General features: G+C 40.0%; 1 protein-coding gene across 2 annotated transcripts in view; it reads left to right on the top strand.

Moving 5' to 3' along the window:
* The window catches only part of map4k1 (mitogen-activated protein kinase kinase kinase kinase 1), a 36929-nt gene that overhangs the window by 17540 nt on the left and 4389 nt on the right, over window positions 1-15000 (top strand). Inside the window, exons 14-27 of one of the 2 annotated variants that reach the window (XM_081371267.1) lie at window positions 45-103; window positions 250-311; window positions 394-438; window positions 3658-3678; window positions 3865-3910; window positions 4425-4593; window positions 4963-5066; window positions 5369-5410; window positions 6632-6710; window positions 6786-6862; window positions 6956-7016; window positions 8265-8367; window positions 11608-11666; window positions 11857-11960. In XM_081371267.1, the coding sequence (XP_081227393.1) occupies window positions 45-103; window positions 250-311; window positions 394-438; window positions 3658-3678; window positions 3865-3910; window positions 4425-4593; window positions 4963-5066; window positions 5369-5410; window positions 6632-6710; window positions 6786-6862; window positions 6956-7016; window positions 8265-8367; window positions 11608-11666; window positions 11857-11960 (1031 nt within the window). Of the gene's footprint in view, window positions 1-44; window positions 104-249; window positions 312-393; window positions 439-3657; window positions 3679-3861; window positions 3911-4424; window positions 4594-4962; window positions 5067-5368; window positions 5411-6631; window positions 6711-6785; window positions 6863-6955; window positions 7017-8264; window positions 8368-11607; window positions 11667-11856; window positions 11961-15000 lie in introns of both variants that reach the window. The other variant, XM_081371266.1, reaches the window with a different exon arrangement.

Genomic DNA, 15000 nt, shown 5'->3' with positions numbered 1-15000 from the left:
TACTCACTCGTTCATCATCATAACTCTGGTTTCTGTGTGTCCAGTGGAACAGATTTACACACAGAGGCCAGTCGCCGACAGACGAGAGTCTCCAGAAGCGACGGTTAGTGTGTGTGTTCGATCTGATGAAAACTTCCTTTCAAGATGTTCTTGAAGATATTTAAACTGTTTGAGCACCTCTACATGCATGTGTGTGCGTGTGTGTGTGAGATACACACAGTTAAATTCACTCCTGTGATGTGTGTGTAGTTACGGCTGACAGGAGGCCAGTGGACGAACCCTGCGCTGTCTTACAGTAAACGCTCACTCAGGTACAGTGTGTCACATGACGTGTGTACAGTGTGTGTCGCATGACGTGTACAGTCACATGTTCTAATGAACTCTTTCTGACAGAGACGAGAGCGTGGACACCGATGACGATTACGATGACGTGGAAATGTAAGATATTATTCACATATATCATTATATAATGTATGGTTATTCTTGTATAAACACTTTTTTATTTTCTTTTTTTTATTAAAATTCTATATTTATATAATATATAAAAACATATTATTTATTGTTAGATTTTTTTTAGTTTTAGTAGTTCACTTTCAAGGGAACTCGCGCTGTGTCGATTGACGCTAAGGGAACGCTTCGCGTGATGATGTCTTGAAGCACATGTGAGGTCAGTCCAGTGGTGTGGCGGACGTCAGCGGCGCTAGCTTCTGTGTCTTCAAGCGCTCTGTGTGAAACTGTCTATTTGGTGTTGTATTGTCACTATATATATATATATAAAGATGGCGAGCAGCAGCAGTTCACACCCTGCTATTTAACGGGTGGGGACACACATGTTCTGAGCTCGAGGGCGCTGGCTGTGAGCACTGCGAGGTGCTTCCCATGCGGACACTCCGATCCCGCCTGCCGTTCTTTCGCGAGGACGGTTCCCCAAGGCTTGGGTCACACAATTGGATTTGTCAGCGGGGTTAGAGACGGGCCCAGCCTTATCCCTGCCTTCACCTGACAGATCCAGTGCCTTCTCTCGGGGTTTGGAAGCACGCGCTGCGGTTACTTCCGGCACTGACACTGCAGCTATAGTTCTGAGGAGCTAGATGTTGTTAGTGTCGAAGCAGGAGATACTGAGGACTCGCCACCTCAGCCTCATGCTTTTGAGGAGCTTGTTGAGGTTGTAACGAGAGCGTCTGAAAGATTAAGCATTGATTGGCCGGCAGATAACCAGGACATTCATTCTAGAAGCAAACTAGATGAACGCTTCCTGCCCTCTGGTTCACAACCTCAACGCCGGGGCCTTCCGGTTGTCCCCGATCTCCACACCGAGGCGTCGAGATCGTGGGATAAACCAGTTTAGAGTTTAAAGTCCACAAACATCTCACTATTCCTCTATTACAACACTATAAAGAGCACGGTTATGGGGAGATGCCAAAGGTGGAGGAATCAGCATCTTCCCTTAAGGCCCCGGTATTACCCATCAAGCCAGTCAGAACAACATCAGCTTTGGTGGGTAAGGCTTATTCAGCCGCTGGTCAGGCTGTAGTGTGCCGACACACCGTGTCACTGCTGCAGGCCTACCAGGCTGAATTGTTAGGAGGCCTGGATGAGGGCGGGTGTATTGGTCCGAACACGGTTTGCGAACTGCGTCGGGCCACAGATTTGACTCTCATGAGGACTCTCAAGGAGACGGCTAAAACTATCGGATGTTCTATGGCAGCCGTGGTGGCCACTGAGAGACATCTCTGGCTCAATCTCAGCACCTCTGTCACCTTCTGGCCTCTTCGCGACGCAGTGAATTCGTTGTCGAGAGGTTTCAGGAGTCAGCTAAACAGACGGCTGCTGCTTCTCATGCTCCCCCACAAAAAGACTGGGGATACGGAAAGCGCTCTCAACCGCAGCCTTCGAGGGGTAAGACGGATCTGAGGACCGCCATTATTTCCAAGAAGGCTGCGGGGAAAAGGTCCTGGCGCCCGAGGACACAGGCCAATGAGGGCAGTCCCCCCTCCCGAAGCAGAGCGGTCAACACCTCATTACGCTAACCCCACCACCTCGTGTGCTTCAGGGCACAGCGGACTCCGGCGAGCACATATCTCAGGGTCCACCCGGTAACGTAGTGGTCCTGGGATGGCCATCCCCTATGAGGAGGGTCCCAGAGCAGTCAGTTCGGTCCTTCCCTGCCGGTTCGCCGTTACAGGGCGTCGGGCTGATTGCACAACAACAACAAAATCCAGAAGCCTGTCTCAAGAAGCTGGTACCTCTCATTGACAGCGTGGAAGCTACTGCCAAATATTTCTCGTTGGGACCTGCAGACCATAGAAAAGGGTTATCAAATACAGTTCGGGTCTCACCCGCCCAGGTTTATGGGGGTCCTATCCACCATGGTTGGCCCTGAGCAGGTTCTGGTTATGGAAAAACTTGTTGGAGCAAGAACATGTACCCCCCTCCAGCAGGGAAACCGGGTATTTCATCGTTCCAAAGAAGGATGGGGGGGTTGCGTCCCATTTTGAATCAGAGAGTCCTGAACGAGTCAGTCATGCAGCTAAAGTTCAAAATCTTAACACTAAGTCGTCCCACAGATCAGATCCGAGGACTGGTTTGTCACGATAGATCTCAAGGACGCATACTTCCACATTTCCATCCTTCCATGTCACAGGAAGTTCCTTAAGGGTTTGCTTTCGGGGGCAAAGCTTGCCAAAACCGAGTTCTTCCGTTCTGCCTAGCGCTATCACCCCGCACTTTCACCAAATGCATAGATGCAGCTCTGGCTCCCGCTGCGTCACCTGCCATATCTCCTACGTACCTGTAAGCAACTTGCTCAGATCTTAAGAAGCTAGCGCTGCTGTGTTTGGGCAGGCTTCATAGTTTCCTGGTTCGTGACGTCACCCGCCTCACCATTGGACTGATTTCTGACTTCAAGACATCATCACGCAAATCTTTACCACAGCGTCTCGTTCCCTCTACAGTCGTGACCGAGGCGTTTTTTAATTATTTTTTTATAATTATATTTACCTTTCATTTTATTTCAGATTAATTCAATGTATTTATTTCAGTTAATTGCCAAGGCAACATTTTTATTTTTCTATTGATGTTTTTAAACTTCTTCATTAATATTTCAGTTTAGTTTAATTTAGTTTAGTTTAGTTTAGTTTATTTTTTATTTTATTTTTAGTAGTTTCTTTTAGTTTTAGTTTTTTTTTATAATTCTATTTACCTTTCATTTTATTTTAGGATAATTCAACTCATTTATTTCAGTTAATTGTCAAGGAAACATTTCTATTTTTCTATCGATGTTTTAAAAAGATGTTTTATTTATATTTTATTTTATTTTATATTTGTTTTTAATTCATTTTAAATGATAAATAATATATATTATTTCAATAAACAAACTAGATTTTTCATTGATTTCTAAAAGTTTTAATTAACAATAACAACAAAGATTAGGAGCTTTTTCAGGACACTAAAAATTATTTTAAATCCACACTCTGAACATGTTTTGTTAATTTTTTTTTTTTTTTTTTTTTTTTACATGTTTTGTTAATTGTTCATCATAATTCCATTGTTCATTTTACTGATTCACCATAAGCATCCTCCTCATGCATATGTAATTGTGTGTATGATTTTATCTGTGGTTATTAATCACGTCTCTAACCTTCTTCTCCACCACAGACCTGTCAGTCATTCACTGAGGTACTTCAGCAATAATCACACACACACACACACACACACACACACACACACACACACACACACACACACACACACACACACACACACACACACACACACACACACACACACACACACACACACACACACACACATCATGCTGTTTTTGAATTATGAATGATCTGACGAGTCTTCTCTGTTTAGTAGCACACTGAAGTACAGCGATGAAGCTCCTCCTCCTCTTCCTCCTAAAGTAAGATCAGAGACATTAAAGACTTCAGAAGAAACGTTACGTTCCAGCGGAACATTAAACGTTTACAGTCCTGTTAAATCCTGTTTTCATGCTCAACACTATAATATAACAAATATATATAATAAACATAGTAAAACCTCAAATATAGGGCAAGATATACATACACAAAAAAAAAAAAAAAATATATATATATATATATATATATATATACATATATATATATATATATATGATGAAAATATATTCATAAATGCAAAAATGTTGAAATATTTAATTTATCATTAATATGAAAATAAATTTATAAAAATGGCTAAAATGTTGAAATATATAATTAATCATATAAAGGAAAATACATTCATAAAAAATTATAAAATTTTATAAAATGATAAATATCTAATTAATCATAAATATATATGAACTTATATGTTATATATATAACACATAATAAATATGAAAATAAATTCATAAAAATACTTAAATGTTGATATGTGTGTGTGTGTGTGTGTGTGCGCAGCCGAAGCCCCGCACGAGTTCAGAGGAGAGTGTGACCGCAGACGAGGATCACAGTAAAGCTCTGGCCGTCAGCCCCCCGACGCCACTCTTCAGGACGTCCAGCGGGACACACACACGCACACACACTCGACCCGTCCCACGCCCGCGCTCCGTACGCAACGTCAACTCAGGTGAGTGTCTCTCACACACACACACACACACACACACACACCTCTGCACTTTGTTTTGTCTCAACATGAGCACCGGAGAGCTGTCAGTCAATAAATGTGAAAAACAATGCAACTTGAAAGAACTTATTTGAAAAATAAACTCAGATATTTTGTTGTAAATTTGAAAAGTAATTTGTTACTTTACTAGTTACTTGAAAAAGTAATCTGATTACATAACTCAAGTTACTTAATGAGTTACACACAAAACTGCTCCTGATCCACCTGTTTAACTCACTGTGTGTGTGTGTGTGTGTGTGTGTGTGTGTGTGTGTGTGTGTGTGTGTGTGTGTGTGTGTGTGTGTGTGTGTGTGTGTGTGTGTGTGTGTGTAGATCCCTCTGCGTTCTCCAGTTTTCACACTGATCCTCCTCCGCTGGATCTTCTTCCTCCTGAACTGCCGCCTAAGAAGGACCGCAGGAGAAGACAAGCTCCACAGGTGCAGTTCAGTTGCACTCTCTATTCAACTCATTTATTTGTACTTGTATTGTTTTAAAGCAGCTTTACAGAAAGTGTTGTTAGAGTTTAGGAAGTGTGTGTGAGGCCCAGTGTGTTGGATCTCCTGCAAGACTGTGTTATTTTCCTGTAAGTGTGTGTAAGTGTGTGTGTGATCGGTGTCTCGATCTCTCGATCTCCTGCTCTGCATCTGCAAGAGTCTCGGTTTCATGCTTCACGCTCTCGCTCTCAGGAAGTGGTTTATACTTTACAGCATCTGACTGTGTGTTTCTCGCTCTCGTTCAGGATCCGGTCCAGTGTGTGTGTCCAGTGATCAGGAAACCACCGGTACGTGTTCGACCTGCTTCTCCGGGCGGGAATAAGGTCGAGCTGCACCGGGCAAAACTGCAGCGTTGAGAGAAATAATATTAATTAAAAGTTTAAATTAATAGTTTAAATTTAATTGCATTGAATTGTCGAGAGAACAAATAATATTAGTAAATTCAGAAATATTGTCGAAATATTTTTGAATATTATAATAATGAAATTATTTATTTAGTTTAAATATACTGTCAAATATTTCTGAATGTTATGATCATTTATTAAATTAAATTAAAGGTTTAAATTTAATTACATTGCATTTTTGAGAGAGAAAAATATTATTTAATTATATTGAATATTATATTGTCCAATATTTCTGAATGTTATATCAATTTAATTTTAATTACATTGAATTCTTGTGGAAAAAATATTATTATTACATTCAGAAATATTGACATATTTCTGAATATTAAAATAATTAAATTATTAATTAATTGAATGTTTAAATCATGTATAATTTAAAAGTTTTAATTAAACCATTACATTATTGAGAGATATTGAAATGATTTTACATTTAGAAATATTGTATGTTACTAATGATTAATATTAATATTAATGATTAATATCAATATTAATGATTAATATTGTCAAATAATAATTTAATTATTACTTAAATTCAATTAGAAATAATTTAAAAGTTTAAATGAAATAGCATTGCTGAGAGAAAACAATATTTCTGAATGTTATAATAATTAATTAAATTACTTTAAAATGTAATTACATTGAAATGTTGAGATAAAAAAAATATTAGTTAATTCAGAAATATTGTAAAATATTTTTGAATGTTATAAAAATGCAATTATTTCTTAAATTAAATTAGAAATAATTTAAAAGTTAAAATTAAATTTCATTGTTGAGAGAAAAAAAATATTAGTAAATTCAGAAATATTGTTACATGATTTTTAAATCATGCATAATTCAAAAGTTTAATTTAAACTATATTAAATTATTGAGAGAAAACATATTATTTTTAATATTATTTTACAACATTTCTGAATGTTATAATAATTCAATTATTTCTTTATTTAAAAGGTTAAATTAAATTGCATTTTTGAGAGAAAAAAATATTACATTCAGAAATTTTGTCAAATATGAATTATTATATTTGATAATAAATCATTGATGCTTGATGTTAGTTGCATTATATAAGTCACAGTGTTATATTGTGTGTGTGTTGATGATGAGCAGATCGTCTTCAGGAAGGTTTTCCACGGCTGTCCTCTGAAGCTCAACTGCTCGACCTCATGGGAGCATCCCGTCACTAAAGGTACGCGTTCTCCATCTTCTTCTGGAGTGTGTTCTGACCCGAGACCCTCAGTAACGCCCCTGCTCTCTGGTTTAGATCAACACCTGATTTTTGGGGCCGATGAGGGCATCTTCACACTAAACCTCAACGGGTCTGAGACCACCATGGAGCTGGTGAGAGACTCAAACACACACACACACATTCCTGATGACACTTACAGCTCGTTCTGATCCTTCGCTCTCTCTCTCTCTCTCTCTCTCTCTCAGCTGTTTCCGGGAAAGTGTGTGTGGGTTTACACCATCGGGAACGTCTTAATGTCCGTCTCAGGTGAGGAACAATCAGATGGAGATCATGGGAACCTGCATGTCAATCACCTATATTTATGTAGCGTTTTATACAATACGGATGGAAGACCAATTCTGCCACATAAGAAACATCATGCATTTTGTAAATGACAAATGACAAAAAGTCTAAATTATGACATAAAAAAGAAAAATTATGACTTTAGTAATAAAATTACTATGGCATTAAAAGTGAAAACTGACATACTAAGTCCTAATTATGACAAAAAGGTGAAATTATGACTTACTGTTGTGAGAAAAAATGTTTTGACTTGATATTGATATTAAAATGAAATGATATTAAAACCGATTTTGACTTATATTAATATTGATTAATTTGAAATTTAGACTTAAGTAATTTATTGAGTCAATTTTTTGACGCAAAAAGCCCTAATAATATTAAAAAGTCCAAACTGACATAAAAAGTCAGATTATATCAAAAAGTCTAAATTATGACATATTTACATTATGAAAAATTTGCAATTATGCGACTAAGTCATAATTATGACATAAAAAATGTGAAATTGTGACTTAGTCATAATTATGGCATAAATAGTTGAAAATGACATACTAAGTACTAATTATGACATTAAAAGGTGAAATTATGACTTGAGGTTTTGACTTAAAAAGTCCTAATTATGATATTAAGTTCGATATTGACATAACTGAAATCCAGAATTAAAAAAGTAATATTTATGACAAAAAGGTGAAATTATGACTTACTAAATTGAAATTTAATCAGGATTTAAAAAGTCCTAATGATATTTAAGTTGACATTTACATAAGTTGAAATTCAGATTTAAAAAGTCATAATTATGACATAAAAAGGTAAAATTACGATGTCTTAAGTTGGAATTTTGACGTTAAATGTCCTAATTATGATATTAAAGTCTAAATTTTGTCAAATGATGTCAAAAAGTCTAAATTTTGACATAATAAATGAAAATAATGAGATGAAAAGTTGAAATTATGACACAAAAAGGTGCAATTATGGCATAAAAAGTCTAAATTATTATGTAAAAAGTCCTTGACGTACATAATTTAGTCATTGACATAAATAATCACAAAACATAATTTAGACTTTGTATGCCTTTTTATGTCATAATTATGATTTACCAAAGCATGATTTTTTTCTCATGTGGTGTAAGTGTGCTTCGACACAATACACTGCAGCTTGACAGTGATAAACTTGCTGGCACTGACTGACAGATAGAGTGATTTCTGTGTGTAACAGGGAAGTCTTCGCAGCTGCACTCGCACGCGCTGAAGGAGCTGTATGAACACACACGCAGAGAGCATCGCATAGTGGCCTTGCCCACACACAGACTGTTGCCACGGTAACTGCCTCCTTTTGTTACACCATATGCATTTAAATTATTAAAGTGCCCATATTATGCTTTTTTTCATTCCCTGTCATGCAGTGTGTAATCAAGCTGTTTGTGATTGTAAAAGGTCTGCAAAGTTTCAAAGATCAAAGTTCAGATAAGTGGAGTTTTTTGTCTCCTAAATGAAAGAAGCGATTCTGAACTTCCTTAAACGAGTCGTCAGTAATTCCAGTCGCACTTCCTGCTGAACCTGTGTAGGCTTAGAACTAATTTGCATAATTTGCCAGTTTGTGGTCTTCATTGGCTGAACAACGTCAAGTCTAGTCAAGTCACCTTTATTTATATAGCGCTTTTTACAGTACAGATTGCATCAAAGCAGCTTCACAGTGATAACATGAAAATAATACAACAAAGTTTGTTTCTAGAAGAAAATTGCGTCATCGTCCACCTTAAGTAAGGCACATCAATAATATTGTTGAATATTAAATGTCCCCAACTAAGCAAGCCAAAAGCCAAGGCAACAGTGGCAAGGAACCAAAACTCCATCAGTGACAGAATGGAGAGGAAAACCTTGGGAGAACCCAGGCTCAGTCTCATTTGCCCTGCTGTAGATGTAGCTGAGACTGGAAACCATAGACAGTAAAAGAAATGGACAGAGCGACCCCATTGGATTCAATGGAGAAAAGTGAAGTCAATTAGAAGCTCTTCTTCCTGATGGTCAAGCGACTGCGCAGACTCACACTGAGCTTGACGACGTGGATGTGACGTGAGCAACCCGTCTGTCTTCTAGTAGCTGTGCCGAGAGAAATCTGAATCATTCCCTTCCGAAACTTGCAGAGACGGAGAGTGTGAGTAGGAGGTGTCCATGAGCTAGGAGCAGGAGAAACTTTTGCTAGGTATTCTGATTAATTATTTTGTCATTTTGCCTCCACGTCCCCCCGATCGCCCGCGAGCTTCTCCTCCTGTCCATACGGTAATCTCTCTACTGTGCGACAGAGAGTCGCGTGGTTATGACGCAATCGTTAGCCTACTTTTACCAAAACTGCTTCTACGGGGCCATAACGTAAGATACAAGGTAATGGAGCCTTTTATACATTTTCGTGTTTCTTTAGAAATAAATAATGGACAAATGGAGTCTTTAAACGCCTCAGATGTAAAGTTATTCGCTGTTAAAGTGACGCCAAAATGAATGGGAGTCAATGGAATGCTAACAGCTGGTAGGGGTCTGCTATTCAATGGCGGCGCCCAGGGAAGTGGCCCCCTGCTGGAAACAAGAAGAGGAGACCAATCACAACAGACTGGGCCATCTGACCAATCAGAGCAGAGTAGACCAATCACAACAGACTGGGCCATCTGACCAATCAGAGCAGAGTAGACCAATCACAATAGACTGGGCCATCTGACCAATCAGAGCAGAGTAGACCAATCACAACAGACTGGGCCATCTGACCAATCAGAGCAGAGTAGACCAATCACAACAGACTGGACCATCTGACCAATCAGAGCAGAGTAGACCAATCACAACAGACTGGGCCATCTGACCAATCAGAGCAGAGTAGACCAATCACAACAGACTGGACCATCTGACCAATCAGAGCAGAGTAGACCAATCACAACAGACTGGGTCATCTGACCAATCAGAGCAGAGTAGACCAATCCCAACAGACTGGACCATCTGACCAATCAGAGCAGAGTAGACCAATCACAATAGAATGGGCCATCTGACCAATCAGAGCAGAGTAGACCAATCACAACAGACTGGGCCATCTGACCAATCAGAGCAGAGTAGACCAATCCCAACAGACTGGGTCATCTGACCAATCAGAGCAGAGTAGACCAATCACAACAGTCTGGGTCATCTGACCAATCAGAGCAGAGTAGACCAATCCCAACAGACTGGGCCATCTGACCAATCAGAGCAGAGTAGACCAATCCCAACAGACTGGGTCATCTGACCAATCAGAGCAGAGTAGACCAATCACAACAGACTGGATAATCTGACCAATCAGAGCAGAGTAGACCAATCACAACAGACTGGGTCATCTGACCAATCAGAGCAGAGTAGACCAATCCCAACAGACTGGGTCATCTGACCAATCAGAGCAGAGTAGACCAATCCCAACAGACTGGGCCATCTGACCAATCAGAGCTGAGTAGACCAATCCCAACAGACTGGGTCATCTGACCAATCAGAGCAGAGTAGACCAATCCCAACAGACTGGGCCATCTGACCAATCAGAGCTGAGTAGACCAATCCCAACAGACTGGGCCATCTGACCAATCAGATCAGAGTAGACCAATCCCAACAGACTGGGTCATCTGACCAATCAGAGCAGAGTAGACCAATCACAACAGACTGGATCATCTGACCAATCAGAGCAGAGTAGACCAATCACAACAGACTGGGTCATCTGACCAATCAGAGCAGAGTAGACCAATCACAACAGACTGGGTCATCTGACCAATCAGAGCAGAGTAGACCAATCACAACAGACTGGATCATCTGACCAATCAGAGCAGAGTAGACCAATCACAACAGACTGGGCCATCTGACCAATCAGAGCAGAGTAGACCAATCCCAACAGTCTGGGTCATCTGACCAATCAGAGCAGAGTAGACCAATCACAACAGACTGGGCCATCTGACCAATCAGAGCAGAGTAGACCAATCCCAACAGTCTGGGTCATCTGACCAATCAGAGCAGAGTAGACCAATCGCAACAGACTGGGCCATCTGACCAATCAGAGCTGAGTAGACCAATCCCAACAGACTGGGTCATCTGACCAATCAGAGCAGAGTAGACCAATCCCAACAGACTGGGCCATCTGACCAATCAGAGCAGAGTAGACCAATCCCAACAGACTGGGCCATCTGACCAATTGAGTAGAAACTCTTGAAAAGAGCTGATGCTGCAATGAATATTATCAGAAAATGAAAGTGATTTTTGAATCTGTTGTAGGAGGAACCAAAACAAAACAGGAACCTTTAAAATAGAAGAATAGGGGCGCATTAACCAGTTTGACACACACCAGTTTGCAGCAACACTGAGGTGTTCGATTCTAACCACACTTGCATTAAAACAGAGAAACCACACTCACACACAGTCACACACACTCACACACAGAGCGTCCATCACTCTTAACGGAACTTTGTGACTAAGTGACCCATATAAAGGAAAAGCACAGATGCACACACACACACACACACACACAACCACACAATCTAATCTGTTTTCTCGCTGTCTCATAACAGGAAGTTTGCGATCAGCACGAAGATTCCAGACACAAAGGGATGCAGGACGTGTTCAGTGGGTGAGAGAATCCAGATCACGTTTACCTCAAAGCCTGGCTGTGTACATCAACTCACTGTGGAGCCTTCAGCCTCAGAAATAACGCATTTACAAAACAAAACTCACAAATGCACCGCACAATTCACATTTACAAGTAAAAGCATAAATATTTCCCCAAATGCTCACACAAATGCGTGTGTGTGTGTGTGCAGCTCATAACGCTCAGAACGGCTGTGTGTTCCTGTGCTGTGCGCTGGAGTCCAGTGTGGTTCTGCTGCAGTGGTACGAGCCCATGCACAAGTTCATGCTGATCAAGGTGAGAGAACTGGGGACACTTCATGAACATCTGGCTTTCCCCGTGTGTAAGCGCTATAATCCGGTGCTTCTACCGACACAGAAAACGTGAAAAGTGAAACCCAGTAACTTTGATTTGGTGAGCCTTACTCTTCAAGCAAGTCATAAAATAAGCCGATCATATTTCGCTCCACTTCTGACGTACAAGAGGATCTTATTATAATATTACCGGCCAGTGGTGTAGTCTAGTTTTTTGTAGTGAGTATACTGTGATAAAAAAAAAACTTTTTTTGAAATCATTACATTTGAACATTCTCATGCTGAGAAACTGCTGATTTAAAAAAATAAAATTATAATCATTTTACATATCTTTCTTATTCCTTCCTTAAAACTCAGGAAGGTAAATAAGGTAAAATGTAGTTCCCCTACATGTGAGCTGCATCTGGATCAAATTTTGTGGTGATTGTATAAAATAATCAAAAGTTACAGTAGTACAGTACCAATGTAGCCTCTTTGTTCAGTCCTGGACGCCCCCTAATGGACGCTTTTAAAACCGTTCCTCCGTGAGGAATATCTCGTGATCGATGCAATGGATTATGTTGATTTTGGACTCATTTCACCTAGAGCTTCCACTGGCTGATTCTGGACTCATTATAATAGTGAGAATCTGCTGTAAACAGTGATTGTCCAAATGTAATTTTCCACGATCGGAGCATGTTTCATGAAGTTACGAGCGAAAACGTGAATCTGTTTGCGCAAGTACTAATGTAAATGCTCACATTTAGTCTAGCTAACCATCATGTTTACCACACACACACACACACACACACTCACAACGCCTCTGCATTTGAGGACAAGAGAGCTGTCAGTCAATAAATATGAAAAAGTAACTAGCGGTACTTATTTGAAAAAGTAACTCAGATATTTTGTTGTAAATTTTAAAAGTAATGTTACTTTAAAAGTTACTTGAAAAAGTAAAAGTTAAACATGATGATGAGATGATCAATGTAACTCCACAACAACTACCTGAATGTGTCCACTAGGGCTGCCGCTAATAGTGACTAATGGTTAGTCGACTAGAAGAGGCTTAGTCAACCGAAATTTTATTAGTCATTTAGTCGCAGAAAAAAAAACGTGAAAAAGTGGCGAAATCACGCATACTGTAACGGACAGATGTTAATGGCGGGAAACCCAAACATTCGTAATATGTAAGTAGCAGCAACTTCACAAGTCCGCTCGCTCTAATGGTAAAGCTGCTCTAAGCGATGTTGGGGGACGTCACTTCTTGTTGACGTTCGAAGTATTGTCAAACAAATTGTCCCCTCCTCCTCCTCCTCCTCCTCCTCCTCCTCCTCCTCATCCTGTCCCCTCCTCCTCCTCCTCCTCCTCCTCCTCCTCCTCATCCTGTCCCCTCCTCCTCCTTCCCGTGCTCCCTGAAACAGGCATGAATTCGGGACTTTGTTCGTTCCCTCTTCTTTGTTATTTGTTCATCGGAACGTCGTCTTGGTCGTGTGTCGGCCATATCAAAATTCAAGAGAATATAATTCTAACGTTAGTCGTTGTCGTTGTCTAGGACATCTCTCCTCTAGCCAACTCCCCACTTCATGCTTCTCTCTCCTCCACCCCCCCCCCATCCCTCCTTCATGTGCACGCGCACTAACCCCCCCCCCCCACAATCACTCCTGTCTGTTATTGGCTGGAACACTGTTTGTTATGTTTCGTGGTCCAGGCTGGGCCAGTTTGTTTTTGTTGCCGTTTGTGGAGCCTGGGCTGTCTACAGAGACCGTGTTTTCTACAGTGTGTTCAGGGGACAGGCAGCCAGCGGATAGTGAGGAGATGTTTGCTGGATGTGACAAAAAATGTTTCGGCCTAGAGAACGCGTGACATCGCTTAGAGCTCCTTTAACTTGATAAATATGCGCTATTATTAGTGCATATCCCAGTGTTTGTGTGGAGAGAGTGATGACATACAGACATAAAATACGGCATCATTTTTGGTCCTATAGATAAGAGGAATGCAAACTGTAAAGGGTCTACTTTTATTTTTGTAAACTCACAATAACAGCAAAACGTTGTGCTTTTGTAAAATAATGACGCTTTCTGTCGATTCGGTCTTGAACTTGAGCGCATCACACAAATGAACATGAGAAATACGTCTATAGACAGCTGGAATTTTTACTTTTGAATGAACAGATTCCAATGGAAAATAAATATTCTCCGATTATGTAATCCGTATGAAACGAGATGACGAGTCCGCATCATCATTCACTTGATCTGCAGCCGAAAACACAGAAAACATTACTAATAAATTATTTTAAAAAATGTTTTCCATGACACATTCATAATCATTACGTATGCCGGTGCGCTGTGGCTTTATGTTTGAATTTGTGCGCTGAATAGGCTATACCTATTTTATATAGGCAATTAAAGGCGCATTAATATGATTTATGGCTTGTGAAAAATGCAGAAAATCGAACCTGATGCAAAATAAATTATGACGGACGAAAGTTTCGGAGTGTGCAAGTGAGTATCCGACGCTCCTGTAAAGAATCTGAACGGGGCGGGGGAAAGCAGCTCATTTGCATTTAAAGGGACACACACAAAAACGGAGTGTTTTTGCTCATACCCAAAAAGAGTGCATTTAACATGCTGTAATTAATGATCTGGTATTTTGAGCTGAAATTTCACAGACACATTCTGGAGACACCATATATTTATATTACATCTTGTGATAAGGGGAATAATATGTTACTTTAATTATTGCTGAAGATATCCTGTGCCTCGCTGTTTCTCATCTCTGACCTTTCATGCAGAATCACCTCGCCCACCACACAAACACACACACACACACACACACATGTAAATGCCACACTTCAGTCTCGCACTAATCATGAGAATCAGCAATCGTGAATATACAGTAAAGTGTAATTTATTCCTGTGATCAAAGCTGAATGTTCAGCATCATTACTCCAGTCTTCAGTGTCACATGATCCTTCACAAATCACTCTAATATGAGGATTTGATGATCAAGAAACATTTATGATTATTATCAGTGTTGAAAAC

The sequence above is a fragment of the Scardinius erythrophthalmus genome, assembly GCF_964197995.2.
Source record: "Scardinius erythrophthalmus genome assembly, chromosome: 7".
Taxonomy (NCBI): domain Eukaryota; kingdom Metazoa; phylum Chordata; class Actinopteri; order Cypriniformes; family Leuciscidae; genus Scardinius; species Scardinius erythrophthalmus.
Note: the sequence above shows the minus strand (reverse complement) of the source record. Positions and strands in the feature narration are given on the sequence as shown.